The sequence below is a fragment of the Crotalus tigris genome, unplaced genomic scaffold, assembly GCF_016545835.1.
Source record: "Crotalus tigris isolate CLP2741 ecotype Arizona unplaced genomic scaffold, ASM1654583v1 scf7180000017568.12009008, whole genome shotgun sequence".
NCBI classification, from domain to species: domain Eukaryota; kingdom Metazoa; phylum Chordata; class Lepidosauria; order Squamata; family Viperidae; genus Crotalus; species Crotalus tigris.
In genome coordinates, this window is record NW_024096478.1 from 7,695,919 (window position 1) to 7,717,442 (window position 21,524).

At 39.0% G+C, this 21,524-nt stretch overlaps 1 protein-coding gene across 8 annotated transcripts in view; it reads left to right on the top strand.

Moving 5' to 3' along the window:
* Positions 1-21,524, top strand: part of HTR4 (5-hydroxytryptamine receptor 4) — a 238,347-nt gene that overhangs the window by 75,285 nt on the left and 141,538 nt on the right. For all 8 annotated transcript variants that reach the window (XM_039352850.1, XM_039352885.1, XM_039352833.1 and 5 more), the window contains one exon: positions 12,492-12,558. In XM_039352850.1, coding sequence (XP_039208784.1) covers positions 12,548-12,558 — 11 coding nt within the window. In that variant the 5' untranslated portion in view covers positions 12,492-12,547. The remainder of the gene's footprint in view (positions 1-12,491; positions 12,559-21,524) is intronic.

The following is a 21,524-nucleotide window of genomic DNA, read 5'->3' on the forward strand; positions in this document are numbered from 1 at the left end:
GCCTGATGCATTAATATATGCCGATAAGTTACTTCAGTCAAACTAATTAAAGTGTTCCTTTACTAGCTGTGCCTCACCACACTTGCAGATGGATTATAAACTTTCTAAGAGATACTGTGTTTCCCCAAAAATAAGACCAGGTCTTATTGAGCCCTGCTAGGATCAAACTCTAGACTGTGGGCAGAGTTTGCCTGCAATGCTGCACTTTAACTACTTGCCACCAGGATTCATGTTATGTTTGAAAATTGAATGTCCACATTTTTGATAGATAAATTTACAGGACAGAACTCCTTGAAATTAATGCCTAATATATTGATATTAATATTTTTGTGTGATGTAATATAAACACCATTCAAAATAGTTTTGGGATGGCACGCATCTAGTTCTTTGGGATATTAATTCATACCATAGGTTTAGACATCAGTTTATTTCCAGATGGCTGTTGTCACAGCTATATTTGCTTTTCCATAAACAGTGTGGAATATTACCTGGACTGTTTACAACATTGTAACAAAAGAAGACTTGCTATATCTTAAGATTGTCTCTGATAAGAGGATATGGGAACAAATGGAAATAGGAAACTTAAACAGCATTAAATCAGATCTGGAAGAAATGATCCATCCGCTTTATGTTCTCAGCTCTGTTAAGTATATCTCTGTTGACTGTAACTCTGAATATTAATGCTCCCATTTCTAGTTCTGCCCTGCTGACAGTGCAGACTGTACTGTACATTTTTGAAACTGAAGTATAAACTGAGAGAGCTAACACAGCTATTAATTGGCTCTTCCAATCATTACCTTTAGGAAGTTTTATTTCTTTGGATGGAAACATCTCACCCCAACTGAAAACAGCTGATTAAACTGCCTAGGAACAACAGATATACCACAATAATGTTGCTTATAAGGCAAGGAAAGATGAGTCTGCCTATGGTAGATGGGAAATCTTTTTATTAGAAGGCAAAACATTCTCACTGATTTCATGTATAAACTTATCAGCTTTATTTCTTGAACATATTTCTAGGGTTAGATTGTTTCTTCACATTCTACACAATTCTTAGTTGCTAGACTCAAGGAAAGACTTCAGCAAATAACTGTTTTTGCCAGCACAGGTTTGGAATGACTGTGCTGTTATTATTAGAATACATATAGTATATCTAGATTTTGCACCTGGCTTTAGTAGCCGCCTCCTCTGATACTCTGTAGAGATGGCTGAAAGTGCTACATTTGTCAATACTGCATGTTTTACATTAATTGAACCAAGGAGAATGGCTTGAAAGATTTCAATATCTACCTACCAAATTATTTAGATGCTTCCAATTAATTGTCTGTTCAGTTATATGTATAGTTATTACTTGATTCTTTAGTCACCTTTTATACATATTTCTCTGCCAAAGACATCTTAAAGTAATACCGAGTTAGGATAAACATTCAGTAATTATGATCTTAGGGAATATATAGTCTTCAATAAGCATCTTACACATATCACTTGTAGCACTTCTTGAAATGTCAATGTATATATCCCAAAATAATCACTTTTCCAGCAAAAGTCTGTCTGATTCTCACTGCTTCAGCTCTGTGTAATGTATGTGTAATCAAGACCTCTACTCATCCTTACTTCCCCATATGTGGTAGCTGAAGTTTTTGGATCAAGTACTGACAATTTAGCCATGTTTATTCATAGATAATATATTTTTAAAAAATATAGCTTTATTTTAAATAATAATATAGGCTTTTATTAAGAAAATTGAGAATAGAAATAGAAATAGAAATAGAAATAGAATAGAATAGAATAGAATAGAATAGAATAGAATAGAATAGAATAGAATAGAATAGAATAGAATAGAAGGCTGTGATGTAACATACCGGGCTTTGGTTTGGCTCCAAGTTTGCGGTCTAGCTCTGTATTCATGACGTGTGTCCATTTGCTTTGTGTGGGGGTTGGAGGCAGGTGCAGCAGCTGGTGATGTCGTCATGGTTTGGCTTCTGGATGGTGGTTGCATTTCGTCTGAGGGATGGTTTGGGCTTGGGTTTGGGTCTGGTGAGGGTGAATGGTGGTGGCGTACTGTGTTGTTCTGGGTCCGGAGTCAGTTTTTGTGGCTAGGAGTCGTTTGTTGATTAGGGCTAGTTTCCAGATGTCTGGTAGGCAGGAGGTAACATCATGTTTATTCATGTTGTTCTGCTCTGGACATCACATCATAGAATTCAGGAGGTTACAACACTAAAGCTCAGGATGTTACAACACAGCCTACCACCCAGGATGTTGCAACACAGAACTCAGGATATCACTACATTAGATCTCACAGCCAGGATGTCACCACACAGGATGTCACCACACAGCTTATTACCCAGGTCATTACAACACAAAAGACTAATGGGGACACAGCCAGCATTTCAACTACTCAGGATGTTATGAAACAGCCAAACAATCTGCAAACAATAACTCCAACACAGCCAACCAACCCACCTACAGCAACTAAGCCAGCACTCCACACACCCCCACCAATATTTATAGAGAGACGGCAGCTCCGATCACACTTTGCTCGCACAAGCACAAAGCCAAAGACCCCAGCCTGAAGATGATTGCTGCCGGTGTGCTCTCTAACCGCTCCCTCCTGCTCATTCCAGGCTGCGCATTCAGACCCAGTGTTCCAAAAGGCTTGCCATCAGTGCTCCCATTTATTTATTTATGAGACTTATATACCGCTTTAAGTGCAAGCACTCTCTAAGTGGTGTACACCAGTAAGCAATGTATATATATATATTTACATTGCCCCCAACAATCTGGGTCCTCATTTTACCTACCTCGAAAGGATGGAAGGCTGAGTCAACCTTGAGCCGGTAAGATTTGAACTGCTGATCTGCTGAACACAGTCAGCTAAAGTGGCCTGCAGTACTGCACTCTAACTGCTGCGCCACCTTCCTTTCTAGCCCGTTAGTCTACAGGCTGTTCCTGCCTTCCGTCATCCATTCCTGTCAATCTTTTTTCCTCCGATTTCCCCCCACCCCCAGGTGTGTGCACACTCCATCGTGCCTCATCCTTCTGCCCACAACTGGTGGGGATGCCTATTGGCTTGCTCTTAGGCTCAGCCCCTCTTGTCCTTGTTAGCCTTAACTCCCCCAATTTCCTTTCACACCTGGCTTTGCGTGTCCCATCTCTCTGCCCCGTCTACCTACGGTCAGTTGGAATATCCACCAGCTCCTATTTAAGTCCAGCCTCTCCCCTTTTTTATCCTCCCCCCCTCCTTCCCCCTCTTGGCTAATCCTATCTTGTTTGGTATCCCTGTCCTACGTGTTTTGGATCGTACGGTCAGGTCTGGCATTCCCAATGCCCCCTCATTGTCACCTTCCCCTGATGACACTGACCCGAACGCACTGTCCTTACCAACCCTGTTGCTTCCAATTTCCCCTGACGCATCCTACCACCCCACCCTGTCTGTCCATGGTCAGCTGGTCTGCTCGCTAATCCACCCCCAGATTCATCCCTTCTCCTCCTTGTTGCCCCCATCCTTCCTGAAGTTGCTGTCAGAGGTGTGCCCCTCACTCGTCCTCAAGATAGGAATAAGAATTTTTTAAAAAGAAACACACACACACACACACAATTTAAACTCAGTGTCAGCTAGCTCAAAATAAAAAGGCCTGGTGAAAGAGGAAGCTATTCATCCTTTTCCTAAAAGCGGACAAGTGGGGGCTGAGTACAGCTCCTGAAGAAATGCACTTCAAAACAGGGGAAGAACCCAAGGAATAGCTTTTTTCCATCTTCCTGATAAACATATTCTCGGAAATGAAAACTTTTTTGAGAAGGTCTACTGTACTGAGGGTGTCCATGTAGATTCATGTCAGGATAAGTGGTTCTTCAGATATATTTCCTCTAAATTTGTTGAAAGATAAATATAGCGTATTTGAGGAAAGGACAGCACAGCAGCTTTCAACAAAGAGTTGATGCAGGAGAAATTCTTTTTAAATAAAAGCTTCACAAACTATATTTAAAATGTCCTTACCCCCTCGCATTTCTGGAAGGTCAATCATGGTATAATATTTACTGATTTGTCCTTTTGAAATAATGTAGCTTTGCAGTCTCTGATCACCCAGTTTTTAGGACAAGTGGAATAGTTTGTGGGCAAGTTATGTCCTTCTTGGAAGAATGCCCTTTTCACTGGTTTCAGTGGAACATCAAGAGGGATACATTGGTGAGGTTTGGTCACTTCTAGATAGTAGTGGCAGCAATGAGGCTTTCACGTCATGTTAGCTAGCAGCAGCAAGCTAGCACAATGCAAAGAATTAGGCAGGCTGCACAGAAAGCAGTTGCCTTTGACAACCCTTGCCCCATCTTTTTAAAAAAGTAATTTAAGCAGTAAGATCTATAAAACCTAAAAATATTTCTACAATATAAGGGAACATAATTATTTTGCTTTTCTGTCAGAGAAAACTTCTGTTAAGTGTGAGCCCCTCTGTTATAAGAGAGAAATGTTTCAGTGAAATATAAGCTTGTTATCAGTGCTTCATAATATTTTTATAGCTTATTTATATGGCTTAGAAACACGTTTATCATTATATCATGCTGGAAGCTTCAGCATGCTACTTCTGGACTACTTCAAATCAATGAATATGAATCCCCAGGTTTCAATTTGCATTGCTGAATCAAGCAATATTTCCATAATTGAAAAAGAAAGAGAAGGAGCAGAAAAAGGAAAACAAGATCATCATCACCACCACCACCATCATCATCATCAACTGGTATCATAAGGGGAGATGCAAATCCCCTTATCCCATGACAGGATTCTAATCATGCCTCCCACTCCTGTTAAAAGTTATTTATAAAAAACACTGAATTATAAAGATGTTGTCACAGCTAACCTGGTCCTCCGGCAACATAGATAGTACTGAGGTTTATACACTGATTCTAAAACATGTTGATATCGGACTGTTGGATTCTAATATCACCAACAGTTTTCTGTTAGGTGAATAATTAGCTGTCAACTGCACAAATAAGGCCATTCTTCACGTATGTGATGATATTCTAATAGTGTACCCAGATTCAGGAAATGTAAGTATTAATCAGCATTTGTCCATTCATTCTGAAACAAATTGGAATACCCCACTTTGCATCTTAAGAAGACAGAACTCTTGGAATAGTTCTTCCAACAGGAATCCTTTATTAAGAGAAAATGGTTGCAGGCATGCTAGACAGGACTTGGGGTCCAAGCTCTCCCATTCAAGGTTTTAAGGGGTTCCCCAGTAGTCCCACCCAATCAACCCCCCTTCCCAGTGATAGTTTCAAGTATCACAATTCCACCCCGTTTCTTCTTTCTTCCGTCTGGATGGAGACTTCAGATAACTACATGAAAGGCAAATACTCTTCTTTGTTAATGCTAATGTTCTCTGGTGTTAACGCTTTGAGGTTACAATAGGTTACAATAAACACACATTCAGCATTCAGCTCTTTGAAGTCTACTGAAGGAAGTGAGGGCCATAAAGCCCTTTTGTTCTCCCCCTTCTCTCCCTCTTATGGCAGAATCCAAAGAAGGCAGAATTGGGAGTTTCTATATTTGATAATTAAAGATGAAATATGATTGGATTCTGACATCCGGCCCCTCTTAAAAATAAGAGAGATCCACCTGAAAGAAAACACAAGTATAAAATTTAGTCAGGCTTGTTAGGATACTCTGTGTGAAACTTCTTCAATAGCTTCGGGGCTCTGACATGACGTTTATGGACCCACTCATTTTGTGAGGGAGGGAGGTGTTTCCAGGCAACTAGGTACTGAGTTGCTCCATGATATCTCCTAGAGTCAAGGACTTCCTTTATTTCGAAGTGTTGTTCACCCTCCACCATGATTGGAGGTGGTGGGGGGGGGATTTTTGGCCGTAGAGGTGACTGATGCTCTCTTTTCAGCAAGCTGCAATGAAAAATTGGGTGTATTTGCCTGAGATTTTTGGGTAATTCTAATTCTACTGTTACTGGATTTATGATTCTTTTAATTGGAAAAGGTCCTATGTATTTTGGTCCAAGTTTTTTACAGGGCTGTAGGGACTTTAGGTATTTTGTAGATAAGTACACCATTTCTCCTATAATGAATGGTGTAGGCTCAACCCTTTTTTTATCGGCTTGTGTTTTGTAAGCCTGCCTAGCTTCATCTAGTGCTTTTCTGACTATTGGCCAGGTGTTTTGTAATTTTTCCATCCATTCTTTCAGCGAGGGGATCGTTGGTTCGTTTGGGGTTGAAACTTTGACCGGTGGCTATTTGAAAAGGAGTGTAACCTGTGCTGGAGTGGACTGCATTATTGTAGGCAACTTCTGCAAAAGGGGAGTAAGTCCGCCCACTCGGTCTGCTGGAAACTAAGAAAACATCTTAAATATTGCTTAAGTACTGAGTTCATTTTTTCAGCCCCCCCATTTCCTGAGGGTGGTGGCTAGATGTCAGTCCCTGAGTGGTTCCTAAGAGGGATAAAAATTCCTTCCAAAATGCAGACGTAAATTGCACCCCCCTGTCAGAGATGATGCGTTGGGGTGCCCCATGCAATCTGTAAATGTGTTGGATGAAAAGTTTTGCTAAGGCTTTTGCAGTGGGAATCTTTTGGCAAGGGATAAAGTGCACCTGTTTGGAAAACAAGTCCGTGACCGTCCAGACCACAGTATTCCCATTGCTTTCTGGCAATTCCACTATAAAATCCATGGCTATTTCTCTCCAGGGGGCTGAGGGACTTGCCACTGTTTGCAATAGTCCTGGCACTTTCCCTTGCAACCTCTTTGCCGTGGCACATTTTGGACAACTGGCTATATAACTTTCAATGTCCTTTTTCATGGATGGCCACCAAAATTGCCGTTTAATTAAATGTAAAGTTTTTACAAATCCAAAATGCCCTGCTGATTTTGTGTCATGGCAAAGGTGCATGAAAATTACTCTTTGAGTTGTTGGTATATATAACTTTTCCCCTATCCAAGGCAACCCGTCTCTCATTGTGCACACATTTTTGTTTTTCTGGAACCAATCATCTGTTTCCAAACTTTTTCTGAATTCAATTCCAGTTTGGCTGTCCAGTTGTGGTTTTAATTTGGCTTGGGTTCTTGTGGTTACTGGTGCTGCCAGTTGTGACTCTGCCATTATTGGTCTAGAGTCTGTGGTTCGTGCGCTGTTATATTGGGGCATGCGAGATAGTGCATCTGCCAGGAAGTTCTTTCTTCCTGGTAAATGTTTGAGCTTAAATTGGAATTGGTGAAAATGCTGGGACCAGCGGGCTTGTTTGGGATTGAGTTTCCTGGAAGTTTCAGGGCTTCCAAATTTTTGTGATCAGTCCACACCTGGAAGGGGATTTTGTTGCCTTCCAGGAACTGTCGCCATGTGAGTAATGCCAACGTATCCCATAAGCCTCCTTCTCCCATACGGGCCAGCGCTGTTCTGTTTCCGTGAGTTTCTTGGATGTATATGCACAGGGTTGCAATACTGCATCATCATTTTCTTGTAATAGCACAGCCCCCACTGCCACATCACTTGCATCTGCCTGTATTATGAAGGGCTTGTCCATGTCTGGGTGCCTTAGTACTGGTTCGGCAGAAAAAAGTCTCTTTAGTCTCTCAAACGCTGCTTGGCACTCCATTGTCCATGTTAGTGGCTGGCTAGGTTTTACTGAGGATGTTCCCTTCGTTTTTAGTAAGTTAGTGAGGGGCAAGGCTATCTGTGCAAATGAGGGGATGAATTGGCGGTAAAAATTTGCAAAGCCCAGGAAACTTTGTAGTTGCTTTCTTGTGTGGGGTGGTGCCCAATTTAATACTGCTTTGACCTTCTCTGGGTCCATTTCAATGCCCTGTGGGGATATGCGATAGCCTAGGTAGTCTATCCTTTCCTGGTGGAATTCGCATTTTGAGAGTTTGGCATATAGGTGAGCGGCTCGCAGCTTCTTTAAAACCGCTCTGACAAGTTTGACGTGCTCTTCTTTTGTTTCGGTAAAGATAAGAATGTCGTCCAAGTAAACAAGGACCCCCTTAAACAGGTGCTCCCTTAGAACGTCATTGATTAATTGCATAAAGACTGCAGGGCCCCCTTGTAATCCAAATGGCAAGACTTTGAATTGATAGCACCCCATGGGGCAGTTAAATGCAGTCTTCCATTCGTCCCCTTCCTTGATTCTCACGCGATAGTAAGCTTCCCTTAAGTCTAGTTTAGAAAAAATTTTCCCTTTCGATAGGTGTGACAGCATGTCTTTCATGAGGGGCAGCGGGTATAGGTTGCTTTCACTGATTGTGTTCAGGGCCCTATAATCCACGCATAAACGTAAAGAGCCATCCTTCTTCTCTCTAAAAAGGACCGGGGCAGCCACTTTAGGCTTAGCTGGTTCAATGAAACCTCTCTCCAGGTTTTTTTTTATAAATCTTTCCATTTCCTCCTTCTCCTTTGGGCTCATGGAGTATAATCTGGGTTTCGGGAGTTTTGCCCCAGGCTTGAATTCAATGGTACAGTCTGTGGGTCGGTGGGGGGGAAGCTCATTCGCCCTCTCCTCACTGAAGACTTCAGCAAGGTCCCTATATTCCTCTGGTATTTCTGTTAATCTTTTTTCCTCTCCTATGGATGCTTTTTCTATTCTTGATTCTGGTAGCCTCTCTTGGGGTTTTAAGTCCATAGGGTCCCCCTTCGGGAATTTGATTTCTGTCGTCCTCCAATTTACCCAGGGGTTCCATTTTTTCAACCATTCCATCCCTAGAATCATTGGGCATTCCATACCTGGGGTCACCACAAACGTTAAGTCCTCTTCATGGTTGCCCAGGGAGAGGTGTATTGGCAGAGTGGCTAGGGTAGCTGGCACCCCCCCTGCTATGGATCCATCTAGCTGGCCAAATGAGATTGGTTGTTCCAGTCTCCTGGATGGGATGCCCAGATTCCCCACTAGTGTTGGGCTAATGAGGCAGCGGGTGCAGCCAGAGTCTATTAAGGCTTTCACCTTCACAGCTTCGGGCATGGGGGGGATTAATATAGTCACTGTTTTGAAGATGGGTGTGATGCGTCCACTTACCAGGGGTTCGCCTTCCGAGCTGTCATCTGAGGCATCCACCGTCCCTGTGGTGTAGGCTGGAGTTCTTTCCCCTTGGTGAGCAGAGGTGGGGTTTTCTGCAATTTCCATCATTTTCATGGCTGTTTCTTTTGGCTTAGCTGAATACCCTCTGGGTTTGTTGATTGGGGATCTGTCTGGGTTGTGCTGGGGGGCCTTTGAGCGGCATTCTACAGCTCGATGCCCTTCTCTTCCGCACTTGAAACACCCCATCTGCTTCTTGGCTGTATCCGATGATTTCACCGGTTGGTGTGTCAGCTCAGGCGGGGGGCGGCTCCATTGTTTTCCTCGGCGATGCCTCTTCAATATGTCGATCTCTGCTTCCTCTGCCAAGACGTACCATTCCTCAAGTCGATGTGGGTCTCCTCGGGGCAGGCAAGCATCATATAGATCATAGTTTAGTCCGTCTTTGAAACGGCCAAGGAGGATGTCTTCTGGCCAATTCAGTTTGCTGGCAATGGCTCGGAATTCTTGTGTATACTCAGCCACTGGGCGTTTGCCCTGCCTCATCGTTGTTATTCTTTCACGGGCTTTGCGATCAGCCAGGGGGTCTTCAAATCGTCTTCTCAAAGAGGACATGAAACGGTTGAAGTTACTGAGTTCTGGGGCATTGGAGTCATGCAGGTTCACCACCCAATCTGCAGCTGGTCCATCCAGGGCAGATTGCACGATCCGGATGCGGGCTTTGTCGCTGGGGATGTCCTGCCCATATTCCTCCATGTAGCTGAGGACTTGGGTTAGGAAAAACCCCAAGCGTGTTGGCTCCCCTTTGAATTTCACCTCCAACGGTGGACGTCTTGGAATGGATCGGTGCCTCCATTGTGGGTGGTAGTGTCTTCCGTCCAGATTTCCATCTTGGGTCCGGTAGGGGGTGGGAGCTCCTGGATCAGTAAATGTCCCTGGGGTTGCAGGTTCCACGTCCCCCTCGGTGTCTCTCCCTTTGTGGCTCCAGGAACTGGGGCGGGCGTAGGGCTCAGGAATCTCCTCTCCTAGGGAGCTGAGAGTTCTCTTCATCAGGTCAATAGCTTTCTCTAGGATCCAGTCTGAGTACGGCATACAGCTTCCTCCCTCTTCACTTGCGTGCAGGGATTTCTCCATCTCCTGCTTCCATTCTGGTTGCTTGGTCCCCCGTCTCAGGGTCACTTTTCTTGATTCCTTTCCCCACTCGCTTTTCTTTCCAACGCCCATCGACCAGTGAGGCTTGTGGTCCTGTGTCTCCACCACTTCTTCTTCTGAGAAATCTGGCCTCTCGGATCCCAACGTCTGGCAAGGTTCCAACTGGGTCAGCGGCTCTCTTTCCAGGGAGTTTTCTCCCTCTCTTGCTTCGTTGTCTGACATGGTAAATTTTTGCAAAATCCCCCGGCAAGGGTCTACCTTCCAGGTGGATTAATTTTGCAAGTCCTGTCTAATGTAAGGACCCACCCCACTTTGCATCTTAAGAAGACAGAACTCTTGGAATAGTTCTTCCAACAGGAATCCTTTATTAAGAGAAAATGGTTGCAGGCATGCTAGACAGGACTTGGGGTCCAAGCTCTCCCATTCAAGGTTTTAAGGGGTTCCCCAGTAGTCCCACCCAATCAACCCCCCTTCCCAGTGATAGTTTCAAGTATCACAATTCCACCCCGTTTCTTCTTTCTTCCGTCTGGATGGAGACTTCAGATAACTACATGAAAGGCAAATACTCTTCTTTGTTAATGCTAATGTTCTCTGGTGTTAACGCTTTGAGGTTACAATAGGTTACAATAAACACACATTCAGCATTCAGCTCTTTGAAGTCTACTGAAGGAAGTGAGGGCCATAAAGCCCTTTTGTTCTCCCCCTTCTCTCCCTCTTATGGCAGAATCCAAAGAAGGCAGAATTGGGAGTTTCTATATTTGATAATTAAAGATGAAATATGATTGGATTCTGACAGTTATCCTTTCTACTTAATCTGACATCACAGACCACAATATATATTTTTTTCGATTTAATTTTAGCTTGTACAAACAAGATTGTGGAGGCCAACGTGTTCAGGCAATACCATTAAGCAGTAATGGTATTTTTGTAACTAAGTTACAATAAACACAAATAAATGTTCCAGCAGATGTGGTCCAATAGACACGAATAAATGTTCTTGTGCAAAATGCCATCTAAGTCATCAATTAACATTTTCTTAATTCCTAGTTGTTGGTGCCAACGAAGTTATGGTATGTTATCTAGCTTAACTAAGGCTAGAAAACACTTTCTAGAAAGAGTATGTAAACAGTCCTAAAAAAGCAGTTCATTTTGTTTTCTCCTTGGTGGGTGTCATATTTATACAGCCAGTTACTTCTCCCTAAAATTTAATATAACATTCATTTAAAATAAAGCAAAAATTAACAAATATCTTTATTCAAGTCTGTGACAAGTAACATTTGAAGTTTTCCTGAGGTAAGATATTACCATATCAGAATATATGAAACAAAAGTTCATTGGTCCAGAAAAGCTTGTTGTGGATTTCTAAAGTCAATATTTCATAGCTTGGTAGACTGGTATTTTTGATTAAAGGTTATATGCAATTCATGAGACTTAAACTTTAAATTATGTGCTAGAGGGAATTCTGAGAGGATCAATTCTACATTCAATAGTTAGATTCCATTTCTTATTTTGAATTTACTTATTTTCTGGGCAGCAAAATGCAAATGAATTTCTACTTTTTTTTCTTACCTTCTTTCAGAGTGTTTTTCTATCTCCCCAATATAGCCTTGATGTTTCTTGATAGTCTCCTATCCATATACTGACCAGGCTTGATCTTTTTTAATTTCTGAGCCCAGACAAAGTCAGTTAGATATTCAGCCAGAGTTTGGTGGGGATTGTTTCTTCAATATGTCACTGCTTATAAAACTAACAATTTTGTCTTTAATAGGCTATTAAACTAAATATAATGTGTGATCCAACATGTGAATAAATCTAAAAAAAAAGCAGGTGATTTGTGGGGAAATGAGCATGGGAAAGAAATGGAAATTTTTTTTCTTTTTTTGCCTTAACACAAAGTCAAACACAGGAAAAGACCATTTATGTAGCTTTTGGACAAGGATAGGTAAAAGAAAGTAGCATAATCTTACATAGTTTCATATTTTGCCCTTTCAATTATTACTAGCCACATTATTTAGGCTAATAGGCTCTATGTGCTAACCTATACCTTCACCAAGCCTAGTACTGTGAATCATCTTGTAATTCTATTTTAGTAGTTATTGAATTCAACAGTATTGCTAAGTTTTTATGACAACCTATGGCTCATTTAATAAATATTGAGGAATCTGGAACTATAGACTAAAATAGTATAGGCTATTTGACTTGATCTTAGTAAAGAAATGCTGAAATAGATTTTCATTATTTTCCTTCCCATTTTAAAACAGGATCTACTTGAAAAAGAGATACTAGATAAATGTATATGAAATGCCAACTCTTTAATAATAACCCTCTTTCTTAGGACTATACTTCTTCTGTGGATGCTGAGGTCCCAGTTTTTCATGCCTGTTGCCTGTGATGGATGTGAGGTAAGAAATACTGTACAGTCTTGTTTTGTTTTTTTTTTCTAAAGGAAATAAAAAAAAACAAGCTATGGTGGTAAAATGTGTTCAGTGCATCCTGCGCCTTCTCCTATTTCCCAGTTATGAAGCTCAGGGTAGAATAGATCAGGAAGCTGGGAGATATCTTTTAATGCTTGTTGCTTAAGGCTATTCAAGAGCACACTTTAAGAAGCCCAAGTTCAGTCATAGGGCACATGCCAAGCAAAGATGACTCTGTCTTAACTTTAGAAATTCTGTGCCTACATATTTAATGTAAAGCAAATATATGCTTTTAAAGAAAAAGCAAAGCAAACTGGTCCTAAAAATATTACAAAAATCCAAAAGATAAATATGTGTGTGTGTGTGTGTGTGTGTGTGTGTGTGTGTGTAAAAATTTGTGTGTCCGGACATTTATTCATTTACTGTGCTTTTACTTTAATATGGATATTTGGATCTCAGTCTTTTTATTTTTATATAACGGTATGTATCTGAGGCATAAATGAAATGCTGCAGTCATGTTTTGACAACTGGGAAAACAACAAACAGGTTGGTTAGAGCTATACATTCCTAACAGCAGATGGCAGCAAAAAGTCTTCACCGTTTTTTTGTTTTTACACCTTCAAAACAAGACAGCTTACAGTATGAGACCCAAGTGCTAGTATAATTCATTGCTTCCCATCCTATTACTGATTTCATGTGAGAAAGTTGATTATATCTATTTTTTATTCCAATCGCCAGTAAGTTTAGCTTAGGGGATCATCTCAAGCTTCAAGACACTTTTACTCCTACAGACTTTTTCATAACCAGCTCTTCTAGCTGCAATTAATTGGTTTAGTCTCAATGAGTAAATACAGCTGATGTGTTAATCAGGGCAAATCTAGAAATGAATTTTATGTTCTAAAATGCAATACTTCTAGCCTGGAATTGCCACAAAGCTAAGTGTATCTGATCCAAAGATAAGATTTAGGACTACATATAAGTGATAGTTCATCAAAGAAGGAGGTTGTCCATGGGTATATTGTAAATGCATGTCTATTTTATAAACTGAGACATGTTAGATCTGAATCAAAATATAGCTGTTGAGATTGTAGAAATATACTATATCCAACTGCGAACAAGAGTGAATGTTTTAATGTTCTTTTAAATAAAAATTAGATTCTGAGTAAGAAATAATAGGCTAGACTAATAGACTTCTTGTTATTTTGCATGATTTTTAAAAATATAGATGACTCTAAAAACATGTTAGAGCCTGAAGATGAACAGTCTACTCTGCTCCCCACATTCTATTCCATGTGGAAATAGGCTACATATATAATATGTGATTATCAACTTATGACACTGGAATGAAAGCAAGGACATCAAGTCCTAGTCTACCTTAGCCACAAAAACTCAGCGGTTGACTGTGGTCTAGTCTCAATCTCTCACCTTACTTACCTCACAGTGGTATTGTGAGGAAAAATAGGAGTGGTAACTTGTGTGTGTCTTGTGTTCCTGATGAACTCAGCAAAGGGTTCCTGATGAACTCAATGAAATCTCTATTGACTTCTGTTCTATTAAGAATCAGTAAGATGTTATATAAATTTGTGGTCCTATTAACAATCATCAAGAATCCAAAATTGTCAAATATTATGGGAAGGCAGTAATATGAATCCTAACAATGGAATGCTAATATTTTCTGAATTTAGTCTTAGGAATTTGTAGTCACCTGTGGTGCTATTTAAACATTTCTTTGTTAAACTTGTTCACAAAAATGTGGATCCACAATTCTTTACAATATAGCATTGTCTTTCTTTTTGGCTATTTTATGTTTAACAGCAATTATTATGACATTAACAGGGACAAAAGAAAGCAAATGAATCCACTTGATATATGAACAGTTAAAATACAGTTTAATATGCTTTTGTATTGATCACATTTGTATGCTCCTACAGCATTTTAATAACCAACAGCCTGTCTGGTTTACAAAAGAGTAATTAAACACCAGCTTCCATGTAGTGTATGTAGAGAAATGAGTGACAGCTTTAATGGCAGGATCCAGTATACTTACATAAATTATCCCCCCATCAGGAAGGATTTCTAGCAATGTAAGAAAATGAGATGCAAATATTATTTGATGTCATGATCTTTGCTGTTGAGAACAATAGAATTTAGAAAATAATTTGAACAACAGGTATTTATGATTCTTTTTAAGAGTGGTTGGGAAAGCTGGGGGACATGTGATGCAGAACATAATATGGTTGACTGTAGGGACTACTTAATATCTGCTGTTTGCCACTTTAAGTTCCATGTAGTAAAATAGGAGATAATACATTGCCAAACATTATAATAATATTTTATATAATGGGTATAATGTTCAAAACATTTTATCTGGATTATTTCACAAATGTCTAAGTTAAATGTAGATAATCAGAGGCAATCAGACAAGGAGGCATAAAAAGATTGGACAAATATTCTGAACAGAAGTTCTTCTGCCAATGGGAATTGTCATGGAGGAAAGTCTTTTAACAGTAATGTTTTGGGAAAGAAGGCATACTAGTAGTAGAAGAAAATGTTGGAGGAAGGGCTGTGCATAGTATAAATTTCTCCAAAAAATCCAACTTGTGAGATCATGAAATCATGGCTTAAAAAGAGTGAATAGAGTGATACTTTCAAAAATGGAAAGAACTGGTCAAAATCAATTATAATATGGATAAAATAAAGATGAGTAAATGAGAGGGATTTTTTTTCCACACCACCAGAAACGTATGGGCTACTTCCACATATGCTCACATTTCAAAAAGGTAAAGTTGCATTTAAGGGGGGAGGGTCAAACTGGCTTAATCAATTGACTTTAGTAGGAATTACTGCACATGCCTAAGCCAATACAGAATTCAGTGTAATTAAAAGCAAAACTTTGGAAACAAAGAGCTACTTCGAAGATTGGATTATATTTCTTCAGACATTTTGTTTGCTTTTGAAATGTGAAGGTGTCAGTTTCCTTACAAAGCTATCTTTTGCAAAGTCAATTATGTTCAAGGAAAAGAACCTATGTTCGTGCATTAGGTAATGTAGAGCCATAAAAATTCAACAATATGAACTGACTGAAAAATCACATAAAGAACATTTAGCTTATATAGATCATAATGTTTACATTCTACTGTTGTTCTCAAAGAAATAATACAATCTTGGTATTATTAGCCAGATCTAATCCTATTTTGATTGTCACTCTGTGAAGGATACGGGCAGTTTCTAAATATTATATATATAATAAGGTTCTACATTTAGGCAAGAAAAAACAAATGTACAGGTATAGTATAGGGGGTACCTTGCTCAATAGTAGTAACTGTGAGAGGGATCTCGGAGTCCTAGTGGACAATCACTTAAATATGAGTCAGCAGTGTGCTGCAGCTGCCAAAAAAGCCAACACAGTGCTAGGCTGCATTAACAGAGGGATAGAATCAAGATCAAGTGAAATATTAATACCACTTTACAATGCCTTGGTAAGGCCACACTTGGAATACTGCATCCAGTTTTGGTCACCACGATGTAAAAAAGATGTTGAGACTCTAGAAAGAGTACAAAGAAGAGCAACAAAGATGATTGGACTGGAGGCTAAAACATATAAGGAACAGTTGCTGGAATTGGGTATCTCTAGTTGAACGAAGAGAAGGACGAGGGGGGACATGATAGCAGTATTCCAATATCTCAGGGGCTGCCACAAAGAAGAGAGAGTCAAGCTATTTTCCAAAGTGCCTGAAGGCAGGACAAGAAGCAACGGGTGGAAACTAACCAAAGAGAGAAGCAACCTAGAACTAAGGAGAAACTTCCTGACAGTTAGAACAATTAACCAATGGAACAACCCACCTCCAGAAGCGGTGAATGCGCCAACACTGGAAGTTTTTAAGAAGAAACTGGACAGCCATTTGTCAGAAATGGTATAGGGTTTCCTGCCTGAGCAGGGGGTTGGACTAGATGACCTCCAAGGTCCCTTCCAACTTTATATTTATTATTATTATTAAATTAAAATAAATACTTAACTTTTTCAAGAGCTGTCAAGATCAACTAAGTCCTGCCACCTGCTGTATATATAGGTTGATCCATAATTTTCTATTTCTGCCTTTTATCTTCCTGCTGCCATATTTTGTCCCTTTTTAGCCAATGTTACACATATTTCATACATTTGATGCAACATTATTGTCATGAATTCTACTCATACCAAAGAAAACCAACCTATAAGAAATGCTTGAAAAACTTCGTTCAGATTCCTCCTAGCTGTACAATCCCATCTGTTTGCTTAAGCTATTATTTCCCCCACTAAATTCAAAAACTTGTCCATCTGAAAATTAGTATGGGCCACTTGTTGCCTAGCAACATTCAATGCCAGCAGTATACATTATAAATCTGTGTTCTTTTTTATATACATCAATATAATTTTCGGTAAAGTCATAGGTAATATAAAAAGTAGACAAAAGATTGTATCTGATGGAAACACAGAGATTTCTGCAGAACAAAAGGCATTCTGTTGAGATGTGTCTTCAAAGGACAAAAAATAAAGGGTAATATTGTTTATACATTTTCTTTTGATGAAAAGCAGTCATGTTCAATTATACCTAAATTTTTGAGGTCCTCTAAGGAATGATGTTGGAGATTTATTTCTATTTTGGAGCAACAAACTGATTCAATCATTAGCTGTTAATGCCTTTCTTTTATCTGGTTAGGAAGAGGTCTATTATATACAAGTTTAATTAGTGACTGATTAACTCTTTTATTCCTTTCTGCTCTTTCATTTTCATAACAGCTGCTTCATTTCTTATAGTAATGAACTTATCAGATTTGTCTGATTCACCAGCTATTCCCTTTTCTAAACTGAGGTAGTTTTATAATGATTGATATATTAGTAACTTCCAGTCTGGGCTACAGTATTGTGTTATATTTGAGGCTACTCATGAAATCAGTTTAGAAAATTTGTCTGGTAGAGAATTCAGCTATAAAAGTTCTGGTTGGGCTTAATGTAGAACCAATTCTGAAGGACCTTACATTGGTCGATTCTCTGTTTAAAGCCTATTTTTAGGCTTACATTTTAATATGCCTGTCACCTAAATATCCCAAGATACATTTCTTCCTTATTCTCCTGTGCATAAAGATAAGCAAAGAAAGTCCTTCTTTCAGTTTATTCTTTTAGATAAATTCATTTGCCATAAAAAAGAGAAATAAATATATTTCCAATGCCTGTATCAAGAATTATTTTTCTTTCACAGATAATAAAACAGGATAAATTATCATTATAGGTAAGCAATATACTGAAGCCTGGGTAAATATGATTATTAGCACATTCTATATTTGAATTGGTTTTAATGGATTGCAAAGGCAGTTCAGTTCCATTATCTCAGATCTTCTAAAATGGTCCATGTTGATACACATGCTAAAAAATCATTCCTGAGTGACACTAGACATGATAACCAAAGCCTGGAAACAGATATTGAAAAATCCTGCTTCTAAGAGTATGCTTCACATTCATTGTACTGTAGTTAGGCGGCAGTTAATTCTTTTGTTCCAAATGACCCAAAGATGCTTTTTTTTCAAAAGGTAACCAGACTTTGTTTTTCCTTGAAGACATTTCGCTTCTCATCTAAGAAGCTTCTTCAGTTCTGACAGAACTGAATCTTGGGGACAAATCAGGACCTGGATGACTGAGAATTTCTACGCCATTTTGTTCCAAATCTCATTTGGACTTCTTACACTATGATCTGGAATAGATTAAGTTGGATTATATTTCAGATGTTTTCCTAATAAATTTGTATTATATATTTTTAATTTTCCCTCAGTTAAATGGTATTCAAACAAATGATTTGAAAATGACTAAATGCAGGTTCTATTTCACTGAGGAAAAGGTATTCAGTAATCAATATTTAGATAAATATCTGAAAGGAAGAAAAAGCTTTTCAATTTGGACCATTTTGGAGATGTCAGTTCAAGGATTGAGCAAAAGGATTGTAATTAAAGGTATTCAGCTAATTAACATTTCTGTTTAGATTGCAGATCTATATATAATTCAGAATAAGCTTCACTAAATAGAATGAAATAAAGTATGTTCATTCTTTTGCCTTTTTGGTTTATTTTTCATTTATTCTTGTAATAAATCTGCCTTGTTAACCAGTACTAGGTTACTTTACTAGGTAAACAAAAGACTTTGTATGTATTGTCATTCTTAGCCAGCTCTATGGATAACATTGAATTATTCATATGGTGGTATTCAAAGAAGAGAATGAAGCACATTGGACAAAAACTCTCCTAGATTAACAGTTTTGCTGACATGGCAATCAATAATGGATCAAGAAATATCAATAATAATGGTAGCATACTTTCTGCAAATTCAGTTGAGTGTGCAAAGAAAGTAGGAAAGCAGAAAAGAAGCAGACATTTTTGATTAAGGAATTATAGGGAAAGGATTGAAAATCTGTCTACAATGTTAGCACTTATATGTAGCGTTGATATAAAATATTATGGTTTTTTTCAGTGTTTTATCTCAGAAATCATTTAGTTTTGATAAATTATAAAAAGAGTAAGAAAAACAATAAAGAGGTTGTTGCACTATCTATATATAGTATTTGGTATTTTTTATATAAAAAGATGACTGAAAAGAAACATTATTAAAAGTTAGATGAATCTTATTACCACTTCATGGCTTGAAAATCAGCTGAGCTACCTTTCCCTCCAAATCCAGAATGGAAACTCCTTTATTTATGAATTAGTCAACATTCATGCTTCTTTAAGTAGGTTGAAATGGATAGAAGTTACATGGAGAAGGAATTGTGTGTGTGTTTGTATGTGTATATACCCAAGTCAGTTTTTGACTACTGGTAGCTACCTGGACTAGCCCCTGCAATTTTGTTGGGTAGATTTTTCAGAAAACTACCTAAGTAGTGGCCACTACCAGCTTCCTAGGGCTGAGAGAGAACGGCTGGCCCAGGATCACCCAGCTGGCTTTGTGCATAAGGCAGGACTAGAATTCTCAATCTCCCGGTTTCTAGCCTGATGCTTAACCACTAGACTAGGGGTAGGCAACCTTGACTCTTTTATGACTCGTGGACTTCAACTCCCAGAATTCCTGAGCCAGCCATGCTAGCTCAGGAATTCTGGGAGTTGAAGTCCACGAGTCATAAAAGAGTTAAGGTTGCCTACCACTGCACTAGACAAAACTGACTCTAAAGACAGAAAAGAAAGACTGTTTGGAATATTGCTGTTTTAAGTGGTTTATTTGTGTTTTGTTTTCGTGACCTATCCAATATGTAGATAAAATATTCTCCCATTTCTCTGGGGGGAAAATTAAGTACTGGGTGATTGTAGATGTGCAGCATGTCTTTGCAGCACGTCTGCAAAAAAAAAAAAAAAAGAAGAAGAAGAAGTCAAGTGCTGGGTGATTGCAGGCATGTCTGCTTGCAGACCTCTAATTGCTTTCTAAGGCAAGGATTTGTCTGGAAAATAATTATAACCTCCCCAGTCATCTCTCAGGTAATGTGGTTGGCAGTCAAGGCCTAGTGTCCTGGGAGGCCCTTTCAATTAAACTGCCAGCTATCTTTATGTAAACTATAACTCTGTTATATGATGACAGAAATATATGTGTTATTGTACTGCATGTTGTATAGACTTTTAAAAAAACTTGAACAAATCGAAGTCAGGTCTAACAATGGCTGATAGGTTTCATGGCTTGCTGGCATTTTAAAACCAGAAGCAGGATATTTCTGAAAATTAGCCAAACAAGAACAGAAAACTATATCTTGAAGCAAGTGCAGCTCTCAGCTGTGATTAACTGTTAGAAATAGGGTGTTCAGTTTCTTGAATCCTTATTTAAATGTAGCATTTGAAGTATTGTGCCTCAGTAATAGGAAGATAGGATTAAACATGACTTATGAAAATGTAATAGGCTGTGAGAATAACCTTAGGAAACAGGAGGAAGAACTGCAGCGAGACAACAGTCTTACAAAATATATCAGTCCACAGAAGGCATGGAGGTAGAGAAAATATCTCAGAAGGGCCTCTCCATATTCCTCTGGAAAGTAAAGGCAGAGAAGAGGGAAAGTGCTTTCAGATTTCCAAGATTCTGTTATTGTGACCTTACAATAAAGGTAGTGTTAGTACTCATGGTTTTGATTTCTTCTCTAGACTACCATGAATGGCTGACACAAAATGGTCACTGGGCTTTTACAGGTTTTTACCCTGATTGATCTGCAGGAATATTTCAAAAGCTAAATTGTAATTGGGATGCTCCCAAATATGGAATCTGAGTCAGTTGTCCCAATTATTCCCTGAGCAAGAACCTGACCACACATATATATCCACATCTGACTCTTATCCTCTATCTTATGTTTAGGGAGAGAGTTGGTACACAATTCATGAAGCATTAAATGTCACTGTTTTTGTAAATCATGTTCCTCTGCTTGTCACTTTGATGCAGTGTTGCTTGTTTTACCATAATTGTATTGTGACTGGGGACCACATAGGCTTACAGGAAGGACAGCAAAACTTGGCTATTGCATTGACTGACAACACTGAAATCTTCAAAGGCTATATGCAACCTTATGGACTTCCCCTGTGGGTTTGAAAAATTACAGATCAAGAGCACCTCAGGACAAAATTTTGCAAAGGGAACTGCTTTCTTTTCTTTTTTAATTAATGATTTAGTGGCTTTCCTTAAAGAATTGGAATGCAAGAATTGAAAGACATCCAAATTCTGAAACAGTGGCAACTGTTTAAGCATGAGCAGTCCCAAGCCAATGAACTGTGTTTCTTAACACTAGGAGAAAGCCCTCAGAGGTATGTCCATCAGTATTTATTTCTTCTCCCTGTTGACTTTGTCCTTCTTGCAAAGACCCCAGACATGTAGTTTGCTTTCCATGCAGGACAGAAATACTTAAACTTAATTTATTCATCTACTTTATATATTTTAGTATAACAAACTGGGCATCAGGTACAAA